The 27,017-nt window shown below is 40.4% G+C and overlaps 1 protein-coding gene across 1 annotated transcript in view; it reads left to right on the forward strand.

The window, feature by feature from the left end:
* The window catches only part of LOC141141245 (dynein axonemal heavy chain 5-like), a 334,052-nt gene that overhangs the window by 12,891 nt on the left and 294,144 nt on the right, over positions 1 to 27,017 (forward strand). The window contains exons 4-12 of the mRNA XM_073628924.1: positions 2,304 to 2,455; positions 3,107 to 3,280; positions 3,416 to 3,620; positions 5,622 to 5,830; positions 6,961 to 7,163; positions 15,034 to 15,158; positions 15,423 to 15,546; positions 17,551 to 17,651; positions 22,783 to 22,936. Of these exons, the coding sequence (XP_073485025.1) occupies positions 2,304 to 2,455; positions 3,107 to 3,280; positions 3,416 to 3,620; positions 5,622 to 5,830; positions 6,961 to 7,163; positions 15,034 to 15,158; positions 15,423 to 15,546; positions 17,551 to 17,651; positions 22,783 to 22,936 (1,447 nt within the window). The remainder of the gene's footprint in view (positions 1 to 2,303; positions 2,456 to 3,106; positions 3,281 to 3,415; positions 3,621 to 5,621; positions 5,831 to 6,960; positions 7,164 to 15,033; positions 15,159 to 15,422; positions 15,547 to 17,550; positions 17,652 to 22,782; positions 22,937 to 27,017) is intronic.

Consider the following 27,017-nt stretch of genomic DNA (forward strand, 5'->3'; position numbering starts at 1 on the left):
GAATTTATCAAGTTTTTTGGGGGGAGCGTACTTAAGACCTTTATCTAATAGGGACAGTTCTGCTTCCGTGAGGGTTTGAGAGCTTAAGTTATAGACCCCTTGGCCTTTCATAGTCTTTGTCTTTTTTCTTCTTTGTACTCTCCTCCCCCCTCTACACCCTCTCTTTGATCTGGGCCTCGTTTTCTTGAATGTGGGGCCCCGCGAAAAAAATGATTCCCATGTGTATAGGGGTTATGTATATATGGAGATTGATCGTAGTCATCTCTTCTACGTTCAGGGCTGTAGATGTCCCTAAGGGGTGAGAACCTATTTTGGGTGCGTATAGGGTGCGTCACGGCGTCACATCGCGAGATTAACCTAGAGTCGTGACCTGCTGCTAACCATCAGTGGAACGCAAGCAATGAGTTCCACATGAGCATTTCCGCTTCCGTGCCGTGACGCCGTAGCGTCACGTCACGTGATTAACACAGACTCGTCGTCACATAGTGTGGCAGACGAACCTAATTGTACATGAAAGTAAGTTCTTATTGTCAATGCATGTTTTTCTTCACACATTCTCAATTAATACGCTAATGGATCTTAAATAGTTAACATATGGGGAACATTGGGTCTTTGTTTTTGGGTGGTGGAGCGCATAATACACCTACCAAGACGAGGCTTGGAACGCACGCGGGTCCGCCATCTTGGGTAACCCGGAAGTGCAGATTTTGGCAATTGAACGGGCTGGAGTCACATCATAATGAACACAGGGCCTATATTAAGGAGTTGGGCTGTAGTGGAGGGTACCCCTGGACGAAGTCTACTGAGACGAAACGCGTCGGGAGGACTCCACTGCCGCCCCTTTTATATACAAGCGCTTTTTATTTACTTCATCATGTAAGTGTATCTCTTTTTATTTAATAAATACGTTGTCTACGGTATCACGCTATGTAGTCCCTTTTTGTGCCTTTTATGAACCTTGCGTGGAGAGATCCAGCATTGCCTGTGGAGAGGATGCATCACTAGAGCAGCCCGGTTCAGTGTCTCCTGCCAAGATCCTCTCACTATTGCCAGGGTGCAATAAAAGCTTGGTTTGACCCTAACAGCATATGCTGGCTTGGGGTTCAAACCCTCCGGTAAGCTCCCACCTTTTACATCCAAGCACACTGCATGTTTTTGAAGACACAGTGGTGAATAGTGTGATTCATATATGGAATATCCCATCTATTGATGAGACTTTTTAAATGACTGCAGAACATTAATCTCTGAGACTCTTTCTGCTGTATGTTGGTGAAGGCGCTCCTCACCTCACATGTTGGATAGTGACCCATCCAGTCCCAACTCACTGATTGTCCATTTAACATATTTTCTATTTTCTATTTTCAATTTGATTTATATATGCTACCTTTATTGTTGTACATTATACTTTGGTTATAAGCTATTTTATCAGTTTAAGATATCTTGTCTTAAATAGCGCTACACATTTTTTGTTTATTATCTGTTTATGTGGCAACGATTCTAGTTGTGGTGTTAGCTGCTTATATCTTCTTGACTATTTAGAGTAAGCGCAAATTTGTTGTCGTGAAAATATATAAATTATAATCTAACTGATTAGTGGCATTATGCATCAGAGAACTGTTTCTTTGCATACTTTTTAAAATTATAAGCTTTGAATTGGCCAATATGAATAATGTTGTGTACACACGGGCGGAATTTTCAACCAGACTGGTCCGACGGACTGAATCCGTCGGACAATCCGACCGTGTGTGGGCTTCATTGGACCTGCAGCGGACTTTTTCGGTCGAAAATCAGACGGACTTTAGATTTGGAACATGTTTCAAATCTTTCCGCCGGATCCAGTTCCTATCGAGAAATCCGCTCGTCTGTATGCTAGTCCGACGGACGAAAACCAGCACTAGGGCAGCTATTGGCTACTGGCTATGAACTTCCTTGTTTTAGTCCGGTCGTACATCATCGCATAAGAATCCATCGGACTTTGGTGTGATCATGTGTAGCCAAGTCCGTTCGTTCGAAAGTCCATCGGAAGTCCATCGGAAAGACCGTCGGACCTTTGATGCTGAAAAGTCCGCACGTGTGTACACGGCATAAGTCTTAAACTGAAAGGTCAAATGCATTTCTAAGGGTTAGCACACACAATCTAATTCTGACTTTCAGTAAAAAGGTTTGATCCTGTATTGGGTCTTATATGTTGGTTATTACCTGCTAGATTACTGTGATGCTCAAAAGTCTGGTTTCTTTTATATTTTTTCGTGGCATTTAAAAAATATAGTTTTGTTTTGCTCACTAAATGTTTTGTAATTCAGATTTTGAAGAGACCACAGAACATTATCAGTCCAGATCTTCTACAGCAAAGATCTATGGTCCTTGATTCAGAGATTGTCAATAAAAATGAAGCCCTACTTTCTGAATGGATTAAAACCATTGAGCAGGTTTTGGCAGAAACTGTGGATGAAAGGTACAAATATATTGATAAAATATGGTAAACATTGAAATCGTGGATAAAGATATTGAACACTCTCCACTTTATTTGCACTTCATTTTGTACTTTTAGATAATATTTGTTAATATTATAGTAGGTGATGATCATTTTTGCTACGTATAGAATTGAGGAATGCAGTGGTGTGCCTCATTGTGATTACTGGAGCTTCTTCATTAGTTTGATGTGTATTCAATACAGTCTCCTGTTAGGTCGAAACATCAGGAAATGCTATTAACAGATGAGCATTAGAGCAATCCCGTACAAATCTGTGTATTAGATGCAATAATCAAAGCATGGCACAGCATGCATGTAAAAATATGAAAACCATTCAAAAATTGCTTTCGGTGGAATGGACTAGCAATAGCTCAAAATGTATATTTACTAAAAATATATAATAGTCGTAAATATGCAACTATAAGTACACCTATACTGTACATGCAAATATTTTTTCTTTCATAAACTTTTTGGAAAATTATTGATCTAATAGCAGTGCTATTTTCAACTTACAAAAAGTAACAGGAACCCTCTTTAACATTTACAAATTAATAATGTTTTATAAGAACTCATCATAACATTCTTTCCTTGAGTTTACAGAAGAATTTCTCTAAATGTAATTTATTGGTTTAGAGTTCTGGATATTACCACTACTCCTCTGACTGAGCTTCAGCGCTGGCACCAAAGACAGAAGATGCTGGGATTGATAACAGAGCAACTACGAGGAAAAGAATGCAAATCTGTTATTGGAGTCATAATATCTGCCAAATCTAAACTGCTAAAGAGGTGGAAAACCATGGATATTGGGTAATATTTTTTCAAAGTCCCATAAAATAAAAAGAAATGCTGAATGCATTTTTTCAAATGATTTGAAATGGATCTTTAAAATGATCAATGTAATGAATAAAGCAGCACTTAATTGTGCTCCAATATTTTATATAGGATTACAGAGGCAACCAATGCTACAAAGGACCGTGTTAAATACCTGGAGGCACTTTATCGTCATCTGGAAGCTTTATCTACTGACACTGACCCAGTAAACCTTGTAAACACCACAATCCCCAGCCTCTTCAATGGCATCCAGCAGATTGAAAACATGACAAAGTTCTTCTCCAAAAATGGTTATTTGGGACTCTTACTTACTAAGGTACAGCATTATGAAATTGAGACTTTAACTACTTAAAATTTATGTAAACCTAAAAAATAAAAATTAACTCAAAAACGAATCATTTGTTAACTTCTTTTTTATCTTTTTTTAATCCTAAGTATGTCTGATGTGGCTGCCAAGTAAAGCCAAATACCTGATGATCCTGCCAGACTTTGTTGGGCTTGCCAGCCTCCTGCTTTTTTTGTCAATGCTATCCACAGGTTTAGACCCATAGTATGATTGTGATCTTTGAAAGGGAACAGCAAAATGTGGTGTTAGCAGGACACCGTGTCATCACTGGGGCCCACAGTCCAGAGACACTCAGTCTCTGCTCCTCCACTGAACTAGTGTACTGAACAAGTGTCGTGTGACTGCTTTACAAATGTTTTAATAGAGCTAGTTAGCAACACAGAGTTCAGGGGTCAGTTTTAAGCAGGGCTTTTTTTCAGCGGGAACGCGGGGGAACGCAGTTCGGGCACCTCCAGCACTGAATGTACTGTGTGTATTGGCAAGGGGTGCTGGGGTGGGCTGGAAGGTCTATTAATGCTGGCTGCTGGGCGATCTATTGTTGCTGGAGCGGATCTATTTTTGAGTGGCGGTCTATTGTTGCTGGGAGGTCTATTGTTGCTGGTGGGGGATCTATTGTTGCTGGGGGTCAATTATTGCTGGAAGAGATCTACTATTGACAAAGGGGGGTCTATTGTTGCTGGCTGCTGGAGAGTCTATTGATGCTGGCGGCATCTGTTGCTGCTGGGGTGGTATTTTGTTGTGGGGGTCCATTGATGCTGGGTGGGTCTATTGTTTTTGATCAAATCTATTGCTGCTGGCTGTGGGGGATCTATTTTACTTTTCTTGCTATCATTAACAAATTCCATACAAATTACTTTGCACCACAAAATGATACTTGGCTCTGTATTCTCTAAAACAGGCAGTACTGGGAGGTGGATGGGGGATGAAACCAAGGAATGTTGCTCAGGGGTGGGTAGGGGGTGGAGACGAGAAGTGACTCAGAAGGGGGGGGGGTTCCTGCTCCTATTCTCTGAGAAAAAAGCTCTGGTATTAAGTAATGCAGGGAGTTCAGGATTAAGTAACGCGGAAAGTTTAGGGGTTAGGATTAAGTAATGCACAGAGTTCAGGGGCTCAGGATTAAGTAATGTAGAGAGTTCAGGGGTCAGGATTAGTTATTGCACAGAGTTCAGCAGTCAGGAGTAGGTAATGCACAGAGTTTAGGGGTCAGTATTAAGTAACACACACAGTTCAGGGTTCAGATATAAGTAATGCACAGAGTTCACGGGATCGGTATTAGGTTGCGCAGAGAGTTGTGGGTTCAGGATTAAGTAACGCACAGAGTTCAGGGGTCACAATTAAGTAACAAAGAGAGTTCATCAGTCAGGATTAAGTAACGCACAGATTCCAGGGGTCAGGATTAGGTAAAAAACAGAGTTCAGGGGTTTGAATTAAGTAATACAGAGAGGCTATCGGTCAGGATTAGGTAATACAGATTTCAGGATAATCAATGCACCTGCAATACATTTAAAAAAAGATTATACCACATCCATTGGCTCGGTGGTTGCACCTGGTTATTCCCATGGCCTGTCCCCCATGTCTGCGACTTCACCACCCTCCCTCTTATCTTTCCCAGTCATTCCCAGCATCATGCCCAGGAGCCAGGCAGGAAAAACATTGTGTACAGGCAGCTTCAGTGGCACCATTTTAAATGAAAGCTTGCACTGTGGGAGTTGAGTTGGAGCCTGCGAACTGCAATGTTAGGGTGCCTAGCTCCTGGAAACGATGCCAGTGATGCCTGTTTCCCTGGGGCAAACCCCTTGCAATAGGGACTGCATTCATTTGTATGCATTTAGAAGTGCCCACTAAAAGTATATAAATGTATATCATATGCCCATGTGAATAAGACCTTAAAAATCTTCCTCATATCTCTTTTAGTTGTGTTTTGTAAGTCCTTGTTAACTGTTCATGATTTTGCTTACATGCTTCTGCCAGGTATCAAATCAGTTAACACAGAATTGTAAGTTATTCCTGAAAGAAAGTCTTACAACTGGAGGGTCAGAAGACAGACTCTGGAGCATAGTAAGGAACCATATGGTATCAAATAAGGATTCTATTCTGACTGGGGCTGGAGAAGAGAAAAAACACAACAAAGATAAATATAAGGGAGTTATTTTAAAAAGAAACAGTTCTTTCTATGAAAGGTGAGTAATGAAAACAAAGTAATGTCAATGGGGAGAAAATCTGTCAATGTGTACGAAAGTTTATGGGGGGTTGACTAAAAATTAGCTTTGCATGTACAGAGCAAAATATGAAATCGGGAATAACATCTTATAACAATAACATCCTATTATTGCTTTACTATATATAGATTTTTTTTGTGTGCATTGTTTTGATTAAAAGAAGTTATCTCTATTCTTGGTCATAATATCCTGAGTATATGTTCTGACTCTGGTAACATCTAAAAACCTAATAAAAAAGAGATTAAACATAAAAGAAGTTATCTGATTGATAGAATGATAGAATGCAATAAATGTATATAAAGCTATCATGAATAAGCTTTATTTTTAATTATGAAAGGAAAGGATGGGGAAATTCCACAGACAGAAATCAAAAGAGACCTGAAAGAGGCTCCAACCCTTCTCCACAATATCAAAAACGAAAAGAAAAAAAATGGCTGTATGGAACATTTGCCTTCCCTTAGTAAAAGGATTTATACAGTGCCTTGAAAAAGTGCTCTGTGAGATGTTCAAAGCTTGGGATATTTTTTTATACCTTAACCGTGCTTTGAACTTTTCCACAATTGAATCCCTGACCTGTCTGGTGTGTTTATTGGCCTTCATGATGCTGTTTGTTCACTAAGGTTCCCTAACAAACCTCTAAAGGGCTTCACAGAACAGCTGTAATTTATACTGAGCTTAAATTACACACATATGGACTCTATTTACTAATGAGGTGACTTCTGAAGGCAATGGGTTCCACTAGATTTTAGTTAGGGGTATCAGAATAACGGGGGCTGAATACAAAAGCACGCCACACTTTTCACTTATTTAATTGTAAAAAAAAAAATTGAAAACCAATTATCATTTTCCTTCCACTTCACAATTATGTGCCACTTTGTGTTGGTCTATCACATAAAATCCCAATAAACTACATTTACTTTTTTTGTTGTAACATGACAAAATGTGGAAAATTTCAAGGGGTATGAATACTTTTTCAAGGCACTGTATATAATGTTAGGGAATAATTCATTTATTATAGGACCCCAAAGGTGTTCAGGCAGAATTCTGAAATCATATTCAGATTTCTTTGTGTCTATTTTTTTTCAATTCAGAATACAAGCTTGCCTTGCAGTACAAAACTGTTTTCAGGAAGAAGTACACAGATTGCGTGATTGGTTGTTTGGAGCACACGGACTTCATCGATACTCATCTCTAAGCTCTGTTTCTACGGCACCTGGAAGATTATCTTCTTTGCAGACTACCAAAACAAATAAAACAAGTCTAAAGATGCCGCTATCTATAACATCCAGCACAGGTATTTGTTTACTGTTTCTATTTTTGTGCAATTGTATATTTGTAAAATTTGTGTTAATTCTTAAGAACAATCAGTAAACAAGCTAATTTGTAATTGTATTTGAAATGTTTGTAATTATATATTATATCATATAATAATAACAACAATAAGAATAAAATTGCATTATAATTCATGATATTATGTTGTATATCTCTGTAATTGGTCAACAAGGTTGATCAGAATGCTATTTGTTGGAAATACATAGCCTTGAAATTTACTAAATGCATTAAACAATATTACTTGTGGGTATCTATGGACCCTTTCCATCGAAGTTTGGGACAATAATCATTGGTAATCTTTTTTTGTGGATGCTTTTGTTAGATCACTGTCCTTGGTCTACAATAAGCGTTTGGGAAAGCGGGACACGTGCAGATTTGTCGCCAACACCCCACAGACATCTCTGAAAGTCATTCCATCCCAAATATGGCTTATAGATCACCAGATACAAGTCCTTCTGCTATGCCTTTAATTTATGAAGATAAATGCAGTAAGGATTCCAGTATAACAGTGGTGGCCCAGCAACTTAGTATTCTGTAGTATACTTATGTTAGTAATAGTTTTCTTCCCTGAAAAATTATATTATAGAACGATGTTTATAAGGGCCTGTGACATGAAATAGCTATATATATATATATATATATATATATATATATATATATATATATATATATATATATATATATATATATATAGTTTTTCTAACTGATTGTATGTAGCATTACAGAGTGATTTAACATTTGACATGTTTTTGTAGCCCAAATTCAGTTTTTTTTTTCTTTTTGGATGTAGAAGAAAAGGATTAGACCTTCTGTAAAGTTTTTTTTTTTTTTTTTTGCGTAAAAATTTTATTAAAGATTTTAACAGACAATACAGAAATGTCAATATAAAAGGACACGGCTCCAACTGGAGTACAAAAAATAGTTACATACCAGTGACATAGTCAATAAGGTACTCCCTGCATAAGGTACAATCAACATTCCTAACATGAAAAGACATCAAGTGCTCTTCGAGATGTCGTTGCGTTGTCATGTTTGTGTAAGGTAATTCAGGTCCCTATAGACCTGTCGAAGTTATTAGACATTTGGGGCCTCTGGCAAGGTTCCTGATCTGATTTCTGCTTGTTCTGCATATCGTGAGAAGAGTGGGAGAAGGAGCCGACTACTAAATCAGCCCATTATCCCAGAATCTCCGCCCGCTAGGAATTAGTTAGGGGGGGTAAGGAAGAAAGATTAGGGAAAGAGAGAGGGGAGAGGGAGTGTATTGAAAGGCTAATGCGAGAAAAGGGGGTGAGATAACCACCAGATACCCTCTCCATGTGCTTCTGGTAGTGATGTATGTTGTATAAGAACCCAGAATGCCTTCCAATTGTATCTACAAAGGGACTAACCGAGGAACACCGGGTATACGTTGTCTTGTATCAGTTCTCGATACCCTTGAGAGTTTCGATATTTAAACCAGGCTTCCCATATACTCGAGAAACTGGAGATCCTATCTTGGGTGGTATAGATCAGCTCCTCCATCGCTGCAATATGATTGATGAGTGACGCCCATTCTTTCATTGAAGGGATCGATGTGGACCTCCAAAGAACCGGCAAGCATCTTCTAGCAGTGCTGTAAAGTTTTTTTTTTATGTTTCAGTCTTCGCTAGATCAAAGTCTTTGTTATAGTCATGCTCTCTAAAAGTCCTGGTGAGCACTGTTAAGCTGGCCATACACTAGTAGGTTTTCAAACAAATGTTTGTACAAACATTTGTACAAACATTCTCAGTACATTTGATGATTTCATTTTAAAGGACAAAAAAAATGTGTTTGCTTTTAACATTCCATTTTAACTTTCCCAAACAGAAACATTCAATGTTAGAAATTTCATATTTAAAAAATGTTCAAACCTGGTCCATTGAATTTTTTCCTCACTGCAGTTGAGAATGAACATCGATTTTAACTCCACTAGTAATCAGAAAATCAAAGTTCTATTTTTGTATGGTCAGCTTTACTAATATTTACAACTGTTACCCTAATTAGAGGTGAGGAAAAATCCTCCAATGGGCACAATTGTTCCACTGACCACTGTCTAAGAGGGAAATTCCCCACACTTTGCAGATATTACCTGTTGTATCTCCCAGGAGTATAGGGAACTCTCCCCAACAGGACAGAAACAGCAAAAATAAACTGCCTGATAATTTAACCCTTCTCTACACAAAACTTCAAAAACTGAAAAAAGTTTTATCTAACAAACACTTTAACCCCTTACAATCACCCAACACTTATGTGCAGTGGCAAAAGGCAGGGCTTTAGCATCAACATGACGCACATATGCATCACTGGGCAACCAATGTTTTTGTGCCGAGGGCGTGCACAAAGACTGTGCTGTCAAAGACAGCCCTCAGTCCGGATTAAAGATCAGAAGCCGGTGGGACTGGCTTCCGATCATGTGATCACTGTGAAATTTGTCACACGATCGCCAAACTTTCCTGCCCCTTGGGCATTCAGAACTATTTGAAGGATGCTGGGGTGGATGAGATGGGGTTATAAACTTTGAGAATTTGTGCCCCTTCACCCACTGTACAACTTCAAGTACATAATGTAAAATGTGCTGGCTTCAAGTGAAGTAAAGTTTTTTGTGATGTATTTCTTTGTTTATTCAAGATATTTTAGATACGTGTTACCACTCTTATGTTTGACCAAACATATTGCCATTTAACGTCTGTTAGAGAGAATTAATTTTAAATGAAATCAATAATTTGAATTTAAATTAAAGCGTCAATTTTGCTCTTTGAAATTTATGACTCTATGGCAAATGGACTCCATTTAGTCCTGCCTGAATATTCTCTTTTGGAGGCTGCTGTGTAAGCATGTAAATTTGGACATCTAATTATGAGTTCACATTTGCATAAAGCCCTTGAGTAGTAACAGACAGCAGATAAAGAGACAATGGAAATCAAACTAATTGCAAGAGCAGAATTTGACAGGAAAATAGTCCAGCGATTGTGTTTGAATAAAGCATGCCAGTGGAAATTTAGTGCTTGGTTGCAATGATGTCATTGATGTATTTAGTAAAATATGTGAGCTGTGGGAATCTTTATTATCTGTCAGCAACACTATGGATGGTGGCTCACTCTGTGCTATAGAAGCAGCAGGATTAAGTGTGTATTACATTTGTTTTTGTTTTTTTTATATACATTACATGGGAAATGCAGTTGTATTGCTTCTGCTTTAAATTTATGTTTGAAAGTTGGAAAAGCATTTAATGGGATGTCAGTTTGTTCAGTGTATCAATAAATGATGTCCTTTAGAACATCCACATTTCACCATTTCACATTTTGCCAGTCAGTGAGACATCATAAAACTTTCTTTAGCCCACTAAAATCTGTCCCAACCAGTGGTGGCCCATTCATAGGGGGCACATGGGCGCCCCCCCCCCCCCCCCAAGCTTTTGACAAAAAAAAGTAGTCACCTTAAGAGTTTTCGGACGCCGGACACACAGTAGTCTATGGGGAGCTTCCCAGCTTGCAATCAGCTGATTGCAAGCTGGGAAGCTGATTTGCCCGTGTTCAGGGAATGTACATGCACGATGCGCCCGCAATTACTCCCACTCTCCAGTGATTTGTCTGTGGCTCTTGTCCTTTTTTTTCATTGGCTGGGACCTGAGGGCGACTGTGCGGTGCTTTTTCAGCACCACAGCGTCACTTCCAGTTTCCCTGGAGTGGGGGTGGAATGTGGAGACTTGACTGACCAGGACCCCGTGATGTGAGGTGGGGAGCGGATCATAGATGCAGCGGGTGGGCGCAGAGCTGGCAGTGCTGAGCCCGAGCACAGTGTACCAGAGCCAGAAGGTGAGTGCGGGGATTGGAGGTGATCTCCCTCACTGTGTTACTGTGAATGGCAGAGAGGATTGCAACAGCTGAAGACAGAGTGTACCTACTTCAGTTCTCTGTTTTTGCTGTTGGCAATGGCATGTCTCTCTCTCTCTCCTAGCAACATGCTTCCCCCTCCTCAGACTCCTCTGCAGGGCGGCTACCGAGTGACTGCTCAATGCAGTGAGTACTGTGTCCTGCCGTGAGCCTGTCTCCCCCTCCCCCCACCTCTGATCACTTTTCTCAGCTGTTGCAGAGGTTCAGGGAGTGGGGAGGGTGGGGTTGCTGAGTGTTGTGGCGCAGAGCAGTGACTGGCAGCTGTGGGGTTCCCAAACCCCAAATCCATCCCCCTCCCTTCCTGCATTTCCCCTCCCTGCCCCTACACCCTAAATCAAATCTCCCTCCCTGCCACATCACTCTAAAACGACCCCCTTCACCCTCCCTGCCACTCCACCCTAAACAATAACCCCCCTCCCCACTTCTCCACCCTAAACAATAACCCCCTCCCCACCTCTCCACCCTAAACAATAACCTCCTTCCCCGCCTGTCCACCCTAAACAATAACCCCCTCCCCACCCTAAACAATAACCCCCTCCCCAGCTCCTGAACCCTAAACAATAACCCCCCCCCTGCCTTTCCACCCTAAACAACCCCTTCCCTGCCTCACCACCCCAAACACCCCCCTCCTTGCCTCTCCACCCTAAACAATAACCCCAATCCCTGCCTCTCCACCCTAAAAAATAACCCCTCCTGCCTCTCCACCCTAAACAATAACCCCCCTCCCTGCCTCTACACCCTAGACACGGCCCCTCCCTGCCTCTCCACCCTTAAAAATAACCCCCTCCCCACCTCAACAGCCCTAAACAATAACCCCCTCCCCATCTCTCCACCCTAAACAATAACCCCCTTCCTGCCTCTCCACCCTAAACACCCCCCTCCCTGCCTCTCCACCCTAAACACCCCCCCTGCCTCTCCACCCAAAACAATAACCCCCTTCTTGCCTCTCCACCCTAAACACCCCCCCTCCCTGCCTCTCCACCCTAAACAAATAACCTCTGTGTTTAATTAAGGGGTTAGTATGAGGGAGGAGGGGGTCCTGTGTAACAATGGGGGGTAGTGTTGAGGAAGGGGTCTTGTGTAATGATGGGGAGAGGGATAGTGGTAGGGGGGATTCATTTTGTTTAACCATGCCCCTTGAGCCCCTTCCACTGTTAACAGTCTGGCCACACCCACTTTTTGGCGTGACGTGCCACATGCTTACATCAGCCTCAGGTGTCCCTCATTCTCAAGTTCCAAAGTTGGGAGGCATGTACTCTGTCCTATGGTGCTGGGGCTGTATACTCTGTCCTGTAATGCTGGGGCTGTATACTCTGTCCTGTGATGCTGGGGCTGTATACTCTGTCCTGTGATGCTGGGGCTGTATGCTCTGTCCTGTGATGCTGGGGCTGTATGCTCTGTCCTGTGATGCTGGGGCTGTATGCTCTGTCCTGTGATGCTGGGGCTGTATACTCTGTCCTGTGATGCTGGGGCTGTATACTCTGTCCTGTGATACTGGGGCTGTATGCTCCATCCTGTGGTGCTGGGGCTGTATACTCTGTCCTGTGATGCTGAGCTAAATACTCCTGACACTATGGGTGGAAGCTAGTGGAATCCAGGGGACGGAGTGGGTGGATTCTATAAGGGGTGGGGCTTATGAGAAGTGGGAGGAATCTAAAAGGAGGGGTGGGGTCTGGCGCCCCCCCATCCTAAAACTTCACCAGCCGACACTAGTCCCAACCATGAAAGGGGCGTGCAGTTTGTGCTTGACCCCCAGACCAAAGTTTCTAGTTCTTATGTAGGGATGGCCAAGGAGGGTCCTGATCCACATTTACGTGTAGTGGTCAGCTGGAGGGGTTAAGGTGAAGTGCCTGAAGGTTCTTATGAAGTTAATTTTGCTGACCACTGACATCATTAAGAGGTTATTGTAGTTGCCATAGCAAGTGGTATGCCAATAATAGGGCAGTTGGTAGTTGTAAGGATTGCACGTTTCCTATAATGTCTACTTGCAGTGTGCTAGAAGTAAAACTGCAATAGACATTTGCCAGATTTATACTTTGTAGCCATTGGCATTCCATTGGTGGCTTTAGACATAGACCAAATTGTCTTGATGCTAGTTATTGTAACATGTTTGTTTGATTGTTCATAGAAGCCCAAATACTGAGTTAGCATTTGGATTTACAGTATGAACATGAAAGGATATTTTTTTAATAGTGCAATATTTTCCTAATACATGGTCATTATCTTATATCTATACATTTGTTGTCACAATCCCTGCAGTTGATGCTTTGTCCTTCAAAATCTTAATAATTTTGTCTTGTCTAACCTAGTGTTTTACCAAGTGCTCATGACACAGCAAAAACAAAGCACCCCCTCAGTAAATAAGATTAATTAAGCTGATCATTGCTGACAAACAAAACAACATTAAACAAGAAGGAAGTTTACTTTACTGTCTCTGCTGTCTGCAGGCACATGTCTAAGTGACTAATGCTTAACCACTTATTGACCAATGTACATATACTGTATATACATCCTCAGGAAGTCCTGCTGCTATTTCAGCCATGGCTGCAGCTTATCTGTTTGATACTTGCTGAACCTGCCGGAAATCTTGTGAGCTGAAAACTTCTTGTGCTATCTACCTGTGTTGCATTCTTTTCAATCCAGATATTTCCAATTTCCAGATATTTCTATGAACTACAGAAGTGGTCCCAAACCTTTTTGGCACTGGGGACCGGCGTTGTGGAGGAAAATTGTGGCAAGGCCGGGGGGGCGGGGGGATGCAGGTTTTCGTGGGCAATTTGTCGGGGAAATGGCTGCTGTTGGTGCTTCAATAACGCCACCATGGTTGATATGGTGTCAGGATGATTGAAGCACATTTCTATTATTACAATGTAATATAAAATGAAACGGTTCAACTCACCATAATGCATAAACTACCAGTAGATGCAGAGTGTAACTTGCCACATTTCCTGCCCCCAGATGTGGGTTTGTCACTTGCCAGGTTGCCTGCCACCAAATGCGGTTTGTCACTTGCCACGTTGCCTGCCACCAGATGCAGATTGTCACTTGCCACTTCGCCTGCCACCAGATGCAGCTTGTCACTTGCCACGTCACCTGCCATCAGATGGGACTTGTCACCTGCCACCAGGTGTGGATTGTCACCTGCCACCAGATGTGGATTTTCACTGCAGTGGTGGCAGCACAGGCATGCGCATTAGTTCAGAGGCAGGCCTGGAGTGATGGGTTCCAAGTGAGGGAGAAAAGCTGTGATGGGGGCAGGTGGTGAGAGATGATCTCAACTCTCTGCTCCTCTGCCTCCCCTCCAGCAGTGTAGTGGCCCCGCTGTGAGGGTGGAAGGGCGGTGATGCAGGTGGGTGGTGAGAGATGATCTTATCTCTCTTCTCGCCCGCCTCATCTCAACAGTGAAGCGGCCCCACTGTGAGGGTGGAACAGCGGTGATGTGGGCCATCGGTGAGAGATGATGTCATCCCTCTGCTTGCCCGCTGCATGTCGGACAGTGCAGCTTTCGCAGCCCGGCTGCAAACAGGCCACGGCCCAGTAGCGGGCCGAGGCCCATAGGTTGTACCCCAGAATTACAGAACTCTTCCCCTATGTCATGTAGAAGAGGAGAGGATATTCTGTAGTTTTTTTTTTTAAAGTGACAATGCTGCTTCTCCATAGATACAGTATGGTGAGTGACAATTGTCACTGTAGGACAGGAAGCGTTTAACTGGCAGGATTACCAGGTGAAGAAGGAAAAAACTGAAATAGAAAACTATTGTAGCCAACACATCTAAGGTCTCTGATCTCCTGTATATAAAATGTTTGTTCGTTGGTTTGGATATGTTTTAATTAGCCCCTTGCAATAGTTTCAACATTTGAAAGGGGATTCTTGTACCTTACAAATTACAATTCTGTTTGTTTGCCAAACATTTGTTTTAGATCAGCAACAAGAGTACCAAAGCAATGGTGTGGCTATAACAGACGATGACATTATTATGTACCACTTGGAAGCTCTAAGTATCAAACTTAAACAAACTCTGGACATCATGGAAAAGCTGCAGGAGGTAACTTTTGTACTTAAAGAAAAGGAAATGGTTTGTGAAGTTGGCAAAATAATGATTGATAATATATTGCTTTAAGACAAAAAAGCCAAGTAACTAGCCTTTAACCATTTAATGTGAACACTGTCTATTATACTTTATATATTAGCTGGTTATATATCGGTTGTGGTGCATAACAATTAGAGTTTAAAAATGTAGTCTTATAATAAGTTGCATTTGTTCCTGAAGGTTTTCACTACATTTCAGTGTGTTATGTATGTTTTACAGTATAAATTATTATCCACAATGACAGAAGGCCTACGAAAGCCTGCCCAAGAAGACCTAATTGAAGATGATAACAGTGAATCTGGAAGTGCCTGTGAAACTCCAATAGAGGAAGTTAAGGGAACAGGTATAATCTGCTGGTCACGCCCCACTTAGATTTTCCTGGGATTTTTTTTTCCTATCTGACCAATGTTTATCAGTAACAGTGAAGTGTGAGTGTCTACCTGATGGGATATAAACTGCTTGGACCGTTTAGGGTGGGCCTTTGCACTGCGTTGGCTAGCCACATACATAAGAATATTCTCATCAGACCTGTTAAAGAAAATATGAAAAATCTGTCCAAGAACAGTAAGAACATATTTACAACATAGATTATTTGAAAATTGTGCTTCCAGGTATAAAATAATCATGCACACATGGCCCATTTTAAAATGCTAACACACCAGGATAAGGATTCATATTTAAAAAAAAAATAAAAAATGTGACAGCTATTTTCAGCTGAGCATAATAAGATTTGAAATTACAGTCAATAAACTGTAAATAAGGTTTCTTATCCTCATGTAAATACCATGTATCTGGTTAAAGACTGAAGTGATAATGTGGCCTGCCTTGCATCTTTAGTCTAAACATTCCTTGAGTTTGTCTTATGCACAAATGTGTCAGAGGTTTCGTTTGCCGGGCTGGATGTTGTTCCGATACCTCCAGTTACGACATGCTATCAGATCCTAGTTCCCTTAGTCACCCTCCCTTCAGGCCGATCCCATTGAGGAACTATTGGCCCCTGGTGATTTATACAGCCTCTCTAAACTCTATATGGTGCTCGCCTATGTGTTAATTGACCTAAGATAGAAAAATTGTGGGAGTACTGGAAGGGGGATATCTCCACATTGGGTAGGGAAGATTGGGAGGACTGTCTGGAGCAGGGCCCCAAGCTAGTAATTTCCTCTAGGGATAGACTAATTCAAGTAATCTCCACCGGGTATATTATACTCCCTACAGACTACAAAGAATATTCCCAGACTGTGATCCTCTCTGTCCCCATTGTAAACTCCAACCAGGATCTTATTTACACATAATCTTGGAATGCCCTTCTATTGTGTCATATTGGGCAGCTATTTTTGAGGAAATGAATCGTAGATTACAATTCTCCCTTTCCCCATCTTTAGCCTTACTAGGGGTTCAAGATGATGAGCAATGATCTCACCATACTAAGCTTTTAATATCATATCTCCTTTATTATGTCAAAAAAGAGATTCTGATGAAATGGTCAGCCTGAACACAGCCTGCAGGGTCTTCATGGGAGGCTGTGGTAAATGCGGCCCTCCCTCTGTACAAGATGACGTACATGAATAGGGGCTGTCCCTGGAAATTCAATAAGGTATGGTCCCCTTGGACTATGACTTGAAGGGATTCAATTATTTTGTCCTAGCAGAATGTGGGGTCTGGTACAGGTCGGGAGGGTCCTATTCACTTGTCCTTTCTTTTCCCCTTGTTTTTGACCTGCCACAAATGGACTCTTGTTTGTGAATGTTTAGAATGTATTAGCAAGCATCTTTCCTGCTGCTCAGTCCTTTGCCTGGTTTTGATCATTTTTCTTTCTACCCACAAGCTGATTTCAGACACGCTGATCTATGTGAGCAGGAGCGTGATCTGTCTCTGTCAGATTGTAATTTGACTGCAGCAAACCATTTTTCCAAACATAGAAACACAGCATGTAAGCACGAAGGAAGGGAAAATAACATCTCAAAACAAAATAGGGAATGCGGCATAACTTTACCTTATCACACAGAGTAAGAACCAATGACTTGGACTGTTGAATACATTCTAGAGCAGGGTATCTGCAGAAAAGTGGAGGAGTTGCCCACGCCAACCAGATCCTTCTTTTGAATGAAAGATACCACCTGACTGGTGACTTAAAACAATAATATTTTTCTACGTGTATATAAAATTATATACTAAAATGTTTTGAAATTAAACTCTGGAAGTTTCCTGCCTTAGCACTGAGCCATGCAAGTGACTTATAACCTGTACCTTTGCTCAACACATAAGGATACCTAATATTAGAGGAGTGGTGAATTTACTTGCACAAAGCCAAATACATATAGTCATGATTTGGTTTCTTTTTTTGTAGATTTCCAGACTGAAGCTGTCCCTCACCAGCCACAAGTACTAAGGCAAAATACAAATTCTTCTGGCAAATTGCACACTCTGGTTGAGGAGGATGAGGCTCAGGTAAAGGCCTATGTCACCTTTTCAGTAAGAAGAAAATGTGGTCGTGAAATTTGTCTTTATATTTTTACCTTGAAAACAGTGGTATTTTTTCTGTTGTTTGAATAAGATAAGCTGGATTGTCTGTTTCCTCTTTGGTTATCCAGTTCTGGGTGTTTGAATGTATCTTTTACTAACATTACCAGTACCAGTTCTTCCTATTCAGAAGGGTTTTAATAAGCACATTTTATCTTGATTAATTATTATTAACAGTGGTTTTAAAGACAAGACTTTTTTTACCTTCTTAAAGGATAAGTTCACCTTTTTAAAAAAAATAATAAATGCACATCTTTTTGCAGGTAAAAAATTAGCATTTTTTGGGAGCCTGGAAAGCATTGCACCCACGATCGGCAGATGTGAGTGCAATGCAGGGCTCTTGCAGACTCTGTGTAAGCTGTCTGACCATACTTCATATGGCCAAGCAGTTACACATTAACAGGAAACATCAATGAGCTACCATAGCGTTCAACAGTGCCGTGGTAGTCGACTGAGAACTACAAGCTGACAGCCGCAAAGGCTGTCTGTCGGACCTTTGTTTTTTCCATGCACAGAACACTGTGAATTGATGACACGACCGGGTGGGCAGAGCCCCACACAGCCAAAGGTAAGGTGAAGGTAAAAAGGTGGTTATTTACTAAAACTGGAGAGTGAAAAATCTGATGCAACTCTGCATAGAAATCAATCAGCTTCCAGGTTTTATTGCCAAAGTATAATTGGACAAGTTATAGTTAGAAGCTGATTGCCTACCATAAACAGGTGTACCAGATTCTGAGTGCACCAGTTTTAGTAAATCTACCCCAAAATGTCCCAGTAGTTCTATCACCCCACTCCCCCCATCTCCTTATATATTACCTAAGTCATATCTCTATCCAGTGTTGTGTTTGTGTGTAGCAGCACTGGTCTCTCCTCTCCTCACAGTACACAGAGGCAGCAGTGGGAGCAAATTAAACCTGGTGTGGGAGAAACATAGAGGCCATCCTTATTGACTCTCTGGGGTTGATTCACTACCGGCAAATTATCTGCTCGCTTTGCAAGGGGGTTATCCCCAGAGCTTAGTGAATCACTTGAAACTCTACTGACTTTTATTATCCAATCATGTGCAAAAAAATGCTTTTTTATTTTAATGTTCCTTCCGCATGATTTGGGTATTCTTTGCAAAGTGAAACTTCACTACATTTACTAAGAGCAGAGGAAAATTTTCTTGCAAAGTGCAACCCATTAAAATTTTTTTATGTTTTTAACATATTTGAACAGGCAAACTTTAGATCTTCATTCAAACACTGCTTACAGATAATATACTTGAAAAACCACAAGAAAAAAATGTGCCTCTTCACTCATTTATTTAACACAAATATCAATAGATGTAATCTTTTACAGTGGAAAATTAAAATGATTGCCTTTTTTAGGAGAAATAACTTATTGTAGGCATTTTGTTTAACTGCTTACCAGTCCCTTACCAGCCCAACTTCTTCATGCACAATTTCTTCAGTTGCAAGATGTTTGTGGGTTTCATTGCATGAGCTACCTACTTCAAAATCCCTCTTCAATATTTAAATGAAAATTAAATTAGGGCTTTGTCTAGGGCAATCCCTAACATTTATTCGAGGATTTACAAATGTACTTCAGATCATTGTCGCGATGAAAGACCTATTCCCAGTTCAACTTTAACTTTTGGACAGATGACCTCACATTCTTATCAAGCACACTTTGATTTTATACAAACTGTATAGTTGACTCCATCACTGCAAGCTACCCAAGCCCTGAAGCAGCAAAGCAACCCCAAACCATAACATTTCCCCCATCATGCTTCTCAGTTATAGGGGTTCTATTCACGAAATGCTGTCTTTAGTTTGCCATAAACATGTCTACTGTTCCTGTGACCAGACAGCTCTATCTGTGATTGATCAGTCTTCATCACATTGTTCCAGAAGGCCTGGTCTTTGCTATATGTTCAATAGCAAACTATAGCCTTGCTATAATATTTTTTGAACAGAAAAGATATTTTTTTTCTTAACACGCCTCTCATGCAATTTAAGTGCAATACCTTTATCTTGTAGATGCATGCACTTTGTCTCCAACTGTTGCAAGAATTATCTGAACACTCTGCAATTAAACTGTTGGCTTCTTGGAGAATTCTTTTAGCACCAAATGGTCAGCTGTATACCACATTGGATAATTTTCCTTACTGTGGAATGATTAATTTTGAAAAAACTTTCAGTGACCCATAGGCATCCACAACTTTCTTTCTGAGGGCCTTAGAGAGCTCTATTGATCCTGACATAATGACACCACACATCAATAGCAAAGAAAGAAACCGATTCTAGATATCTGAGGTTTATGGGCAAGTTTACACATGCATTGCTTTCTTCAGAGAGCATTTTACAATCAGTTAGGAGGCACCTCCTCACTGTCTGTTTTAACCCCTTAAAAACCACAGTAATGCAATGCGATTGCTTACATTGCACACGGTTGTGAGGCTCCCCATTTAGCTGAATGAGTCTTGTTCAGCGGGTGGTACTGCCGCTGAATACAAAAGCAGGGAAAATGTTTGCATCTCGTGATGCACTGGCTTATGTACTCCCCCACTCCACTGCCTTTACAGCATAAAAGGGAGCAGTTGGGGAGGAGCGATAAAAATGCAGCTCCCACACCCCCCCCAGGCACAAGTATAAACAAGGCCTAAATAAGACAGGTTTCACCTGTATACTCCCTAAGGAGGTTCTAATCATTGGCACCTAATGTGGAACACCCAATTCTCATTTTACAGATCTGAAGTGGTGGAAGAATTAAGGACTGTACTTATTACTTATTACTTTTTCCATATGACAAATATGCATTTTTGTTAACTTAGACAAAACAAATACACAACGTCAATTTTAGGTGTCATTTGTTCAAGTATATCACCTTAATCTGTAGAAACTATTTAAATCAAAACCTATTGTTTGTCTGTTCAAAAATGTCTAATATTATTTGAGTATATGTTTCTTATTTTCAGACCTGAGTTAGAGCCTGTAGGGTAAAAATGTTTACCAGACCTTGATACATTCACTGGTTTGAACCCTAAAGTTTTATTGACATCCTGATGAGTCAATATGCATTCAGAAAAATTACCATGCATGTTATCTGCGGATACAGCTAGTGATCATTTGTGAAACTATGTCCACATGTTGTGGGTGTACTTGAATGAAAAACAGACTTAAAAATGCATGCATTTTTGCAATGTTTTGCTGGATTTATATTTCATTTACACAGAACTTTTGAATATAAGCAGTTAGCATTTTTATTTGTGGACATTTTAGAATTTTACTTGTATTGTGTTAGTGTTTGTAATAATCTTAGGAGCTGGGTAGCCAGTATATCTAAATACTTAAAGCATAATACAAGGTTTGGGAGAAGTTTGTTTATGAAAAAAGGTGTTTTTAGTTAGGGAGGCGAACTGAAATTTAAAGGAAACAATGGAGTGCTAGCATTAAGGGGTTTGAACCCCTGTTTTAATTGCTGTGTGTTTTCTCACTGGATATATCACCTTTACTGTAAGTCCAAGCGTCCATTGTCAGAAGGACAGAAAGTGCAAAATAACCCATAATTTAGAGTTGTTACCAGAATAGATGTTTAGGAAAAAGCTTAATTCCAAAAGGTGGATTTCCCCTCACTTTGAAGAGATTTTCCATCAGTTCATGAGGTGTCTTTTGGAGAGGAAGTGAGTGTAAATCTCACAAGCAGGACAAATAGTAAAGAAAAAAGTTCTGGTGTTTGTTATAACCTCTCTTTGTTCTACTGACTATAGTTACAATTTTCATATATATTTTTTTTAAAGTTCTGGCAATTGTTAGAGTCTTTCTCTATTCTACTGGCTATAGCTGCATTCTTCATTTTTTTTTTTTTTTATTTACTTTTATTCATATGAAATAAACATAAAAGGGATCAAGTGTTAAAAAAACTTTTTTTTTTTTCTTGATAGACGTTTTTAAATTCTTCTGAAAAATAGCACTGCAATTACTGGTATGTGAGGTTTTCAGGCACTCCTGTGCATACAGCACCATAGCAGAATATCTTCCGTGCAAAACTCATGCCCTGTACACACGATAGGATTTTCTGACAACAAATGTTGGATCTGAGCTTGTTGTCGGAAAGTCCGACCGTGTGTATGCTTCATAGAACATTTGTTGTTGGAAATTCCGAGCGTGTGTACACAATTCCGACACCGCGTTCTTGACGTTCGGAATTTCCAACAACATTTGTGTGACCGTGTGTATGCAAGACAAGTTTGAGCCAACATCCTTCGGAAAAAAATCCACGGTTATGTTGTCGGAAAATCCTATCGTGTGTACAGGGCATAAGGCACTACTGTCTTGATTAATAGTCTCAGAAGATTTGAAGTGAGATTCAGTAATGTCACTACTGTGCTGCCCACTATTCTCCTTGCTCCAGCACTTTCTCTATCAAGTTAGCCACCTCCACACAGAGGTATAGTGCTGAGTAAGGCATGGTGGGTCAGTAATGGCAAAAAGATCAGCTAGTAAGTAGCCATTTTCCCTTTGCCTGTCTTTTTTTGGGCATGGCTCCTCTTCAAACCCAACTTCGGCCATAACGTTTTTGGACAGAGTCAGAACCTTCCGGTTTCTATTGCTCTGAGTTCCTGTTTGATAGATTTACTCCTACTTTTTGACCTCTGTTTCTATCTGGTGGTGGGATAGCTCACCAATGGGAACAGAAAAAGCAACAAAACAATTTTATTAGTAGAGTGAGAAAGGTTAGAAGAGCTGAGAGATTTTTAATGCTTGTTGTGTCATTCTGTCCTGAAGACTCCTGTTCCACTAATTTCTTGTCCCGGTGTCAGAGATAAAATGTGAGGGAGAAATAACTTCTATGGACTCAGACACAGTAAGATTTGGCCAGGTATACAGTAGGCATTCAATATATAACATTAGATTGTCCATGGACATTTATCATTCTGTAGGTTTAGAAATACATTTTTTAAAGATTGAGAATTCCCTATGGCTTTATGAGTATGTTTTTCATATACAAAGAACATAAGACATCTAGCCATGTCTGCATCTTAATAACTTCCTGGCATTGACTGACATTCTTCCAGATGTGTATTGATGACCCCTCCATGCTAACAGTTCCCATTGTGAGACATGATAATACTCCTTACAAAGCACCATCTGACTTGAAAATTGATGAACCCTCAGCAGAGGAAGAAGACACTGAAATTATGCTTTCAAATGAGGAGAAACACATGCTAGGTAAGTCCCCAGAGACCTTGCATTTTTTTAAGTAAAGTGGTATATATATAGCTCACACACTTTAGGGGTAACTTGCACTGGCCTGATAAAACTAACATTCAATAGTTGTGTTTTGGTGCACTATTCAATTGATATATTTTGTGTATTTTTCTTAAAAAAATTGCCTGTAATGTGTCTCAAACCCTAGCTCATATGGTTTAAGCTACATGATCACATGTCAAGTACAGTTTATTTATTGCACAGTTGGATGATCTTGCATACATTACTATGAGGATTGTGCCATAGATGTTTACAATTTTAGCAACTTATAATTTGATTCTGAAAGCAAAAACTAGCCTATTTGTTTCTAGTAATCTCTAATTTAAAAGTCACTTATGTTGTTTTGCACTTATTTATACCTCTCAGTTGTGTATTGTCTCCATAGTGTGTTTTATGCATTCACTTGTACCTTGCACTCGTGTATGACCCCATACGTTTAATTTTAGGCACTCATTTCACCTTTTTTTTGGTTTGAGTGATGGCTAGTTAGGAATGTATAGTAATAAGTACCTTTCATGTATTCACCCTTTTCTTCTCTTCATTCTCATCAGACATACATGTCAGTTCTGAATGTTCTGTGTATATTGTGGTTCTACATGACTGGCTTGCCAGAATTGTTAGATGGCCTGTTTTATTTTCCAGCTAAAAAGCCCCTTACAACATGAGTAAACTGTTCTCACACACTGCATACAAAACTTCTACTAAATTCTGTAATAGGCTGTTTCCTGATAGCTGAAAAAGCCAAACAAAGCAATGGAGTGGAAAAGTGGTTCTGCTGTACCATGGAAACTAAGAGGCAGCTTGTTTTCTATAGAAAAGGTATAGCTGAAAGCAAGCAAATATGGAAGGGTAAAGTCAAATTCTACAGTTATAGTTTAAAGACAATATCTCTTGAGCTTGTATTGACGTATCTATTGATGCTGAGCTGAGAACGTCTGCTTAGCTCGTAAACATCTTTGGCGCAAGTGAGGTTCTTCCACAGGCACAGTGTTACGTTTTGCTGAGGTAACACGACCTTTGATTACTTTGTCGTGACATTGGTTTAAGTGTATTTTGACTTATCGGTGTGTATGGCACCTTATTTTAGCAGTGTTTTCCGATAGATTTCCATTAGTAATAGAGCTTTTAAGACTTTTTTTTTTTATGCATGATCTTGGAATTAAGAGCAATGTGTGCTATAAACAAAGTAGTGTGACTACAGAACCAAATGCTCAGTATCCCGGCTATGTTTTCCAAGGGCATGCATTTTATTTCCTGCATTGTAGCTGCAAATTATGTAGATTTGAATTGGATTGGATATCTTCTGATAGCAATTTATTTGGACAAGTTACATTTTTATGCTCAGCTTGAAGACACTTGTTGCCATGAGCATATTTTATCATATGTCTATCGCCTCAAAATTATGGAGTTTCATTTCTGCCAGCAAGGATAAGTCTTGCCCAATTAATATAAATGCACAAGAAATTGCATTCCTGCTTTAGAACTTTTCCTTAGATTTTCTTTGCAGTGTGGCATAGCTTCAGAGTTAAATTGTCAGTACAATATGGAATTATATAGGATGTGACACTACAGTGCAAGCATCTACCAGTGGCTAAACATACCCGATGACCTCCCCTGTGTACTGGTTGTATTTAATGTCAGCACATCTGATAGCTTTGCACAATCACCCACTGCCTAATGCATGTGCATTGGTTTTACTGGTTAATGGGAATGGTGTGGTAGAAAGTGGGAACACTTGACACGTCAAAATTATGCAGCATTCTAAGATTTGGAGCATAGATTGCTTGGGATGCCATCTAAGGATGTGCCAGTTATTGCCAGGTGATTGCACTGTAGTGCTGCTGACTTTTAACATATTTTATACTGTCATGTTTACTTTAAAGGGGATATCCTTCTCTTGACTGGCAGCGTCATGTAGTAACATATATTACTACTTTCTGCAGCTCCTTGGTTTTACTAGGTGCTGAAATAGTTTTTTATCTGCAGTGCATCAATTTGTGAAATCTGGAATACATTTAGGCCTTGTTTGCATCTGAATCAAAATGTCACTCTTACCCATGTCTGGATCTTCCTTTCCTGTTCTAACCTTTCTTTGAGTGGAAACTGTTCCCTAGTCATTCAGCTATGTGATCAGTGACACTTCACTATGTGAAAGTTTAAACCCAAAACTGGTGCACTGTAACATCATTCTGGAGTCAATTGCTGGTGGATTTCATTTAAATCTGGAATCCTGTTTAATTCTATCATGACAGTGTGACTTGTATGTACCTCTCTTGGTGGTATTTTTAAAAAATTCCCCTAAATGTGTCAAAATTTCCTTGTAACCTGTTATCTTAATACTGTAGATATTATTTGACTGGAAACCAACATCTTTGTATGACCACATAATAAAGAAAACCTAATTTGGAAAAAAAATAAATAAATAAAAGTCACTTATGTAGCTTTACAGCTTAGCATGGGAGGGGTTGTGTAGGGTGATAGAGGTTTTATGTAGGTAATTATAATAATGTGGAATGTAGATTAGATTAATTATATTTCTTGTTCATACATCACGAGACACAGAGCCTTTGATAATTACTTAGTGGGTTAGATGGTCACGATCAGGGGATTGGACACTGGCAACCCTAATTACAAGGCGAGTTCCTCCCCTATATAACCCCTCCCATATGGATAGTGTAACGAGCCCCTGCTCGCTCGATTCCACGCTCCCAACACTCCTCTGCGGCTATGGAATCAGATTGCAGATCGCAACATCTGATGGTTCGGTCATCCGATGCTCCGGGAATTGAACTACATCTATGTGCCGTTCAAATCCAGTTGTGATAGCTCAGAGCAAACACCAGGCAGGCTGTATGTGAGTTCAACCAGGAATCTCTTTTATTGAAAGGAATATAGGCTCTTTTATACAGTAAAAGAGGAGGTACATGCCTCCTGCTCATATTACTCTGAACATACACCTGTGACCAGAAACCTAATTAACATGGTCTAATTAACTAATCCCTTTAGACAGCCTAGATGACTCAGTCATGACCTTTAGGCCAGACTGGCCGTCTTGTAGCTCAGAAAACACAATCAACATTATCACAAATCAACACAGAACTCTTCTTCACACAATAGCAGAGTTAATTAACACAAACAACAATGGGGATCTAATGACTCTTAGATCCCATACTAGACTTATTTACAATAAACACATTCTAGCAGGCAACAGACAGGTGGCTGGAATTGACATCAGCATCTCCTAACAGTATTTGTCTCAGCATTATGAATCAGCCACTATTTCTAATATGGCAAATCCAGGGTCCCCAGAGTCTGTGTCTCTTGGAGTGATATGAACCTGAATCCAAAGTAACACCACCTCAAGGGTCCTCAGGCATACAGCTCACAAAGAGCACCATTCCCCCAAATGCCAGGGCCCACGATCGATCGGCATGAGGCTAGCATTCAGTCCCCTCCAAAAGTCTCTCTCCCGGCTAGGTCTGTCACAGAGAGTACCTAAGTTTTTTCGCCAGTGTCTAAGGTAGTTGGTCACGTTAAAGATGTGCTAAGAAGAAAGCTCTGTTTGATGGTCTCTACGGGGGCCTAAGAGCTATAAAAACCGGATCCATTCCTCAGGCCAATAAATATGCCTAAGATGGATGGTACCCAGGCCTCGTGAAAGAAGAAACAAGGTTTTGCCTGTAATGTCTCTTTTTGAGGACTGGGCTCTGAGATCCAGCGCTTTGGTGCACAAATTTAAGTTGCACAAAAAGTTTTTCTGGCAGAGTCTTCTACAGGTCCAGGGAAGAGGATCCTGTGAGTAGGAAACCAGAACCCCGAAGGTTGGCACAGCGATACCCGCCGTGATGGATGAAGGTTGGATCTGTCTGTTCTCAGCAGTTCCTGCAGTGGGGATAAGGTAAGTGAAGACAATCCTAAAGTATACACACTATGGATTATCTTCTTTTGAGTAGTTTGCATGTCTTACCTGGTTTCCGCCACTAAAGGGCGTAAGGGACATACCTGGTGTATACTTACATGCCATCCAGGATACACGCTCAGT

The sequence above is a fragment of the Aquarana catesbeiana genome, linkage group LG04 (assembly GCF_042186555.1).
Source record: "Aquarana catesbeiana isolate 2022-GZ linkage group LG04, ASM4218655v1, whole genome shotgun sequence".
NCBI classification, from domain to species: domain Eukaryota; kingdom Metazoa; phylum Chordata; class Amphibia; order Anura; family Ranidae; genus Aquarana; species Aquarana catesbeiana.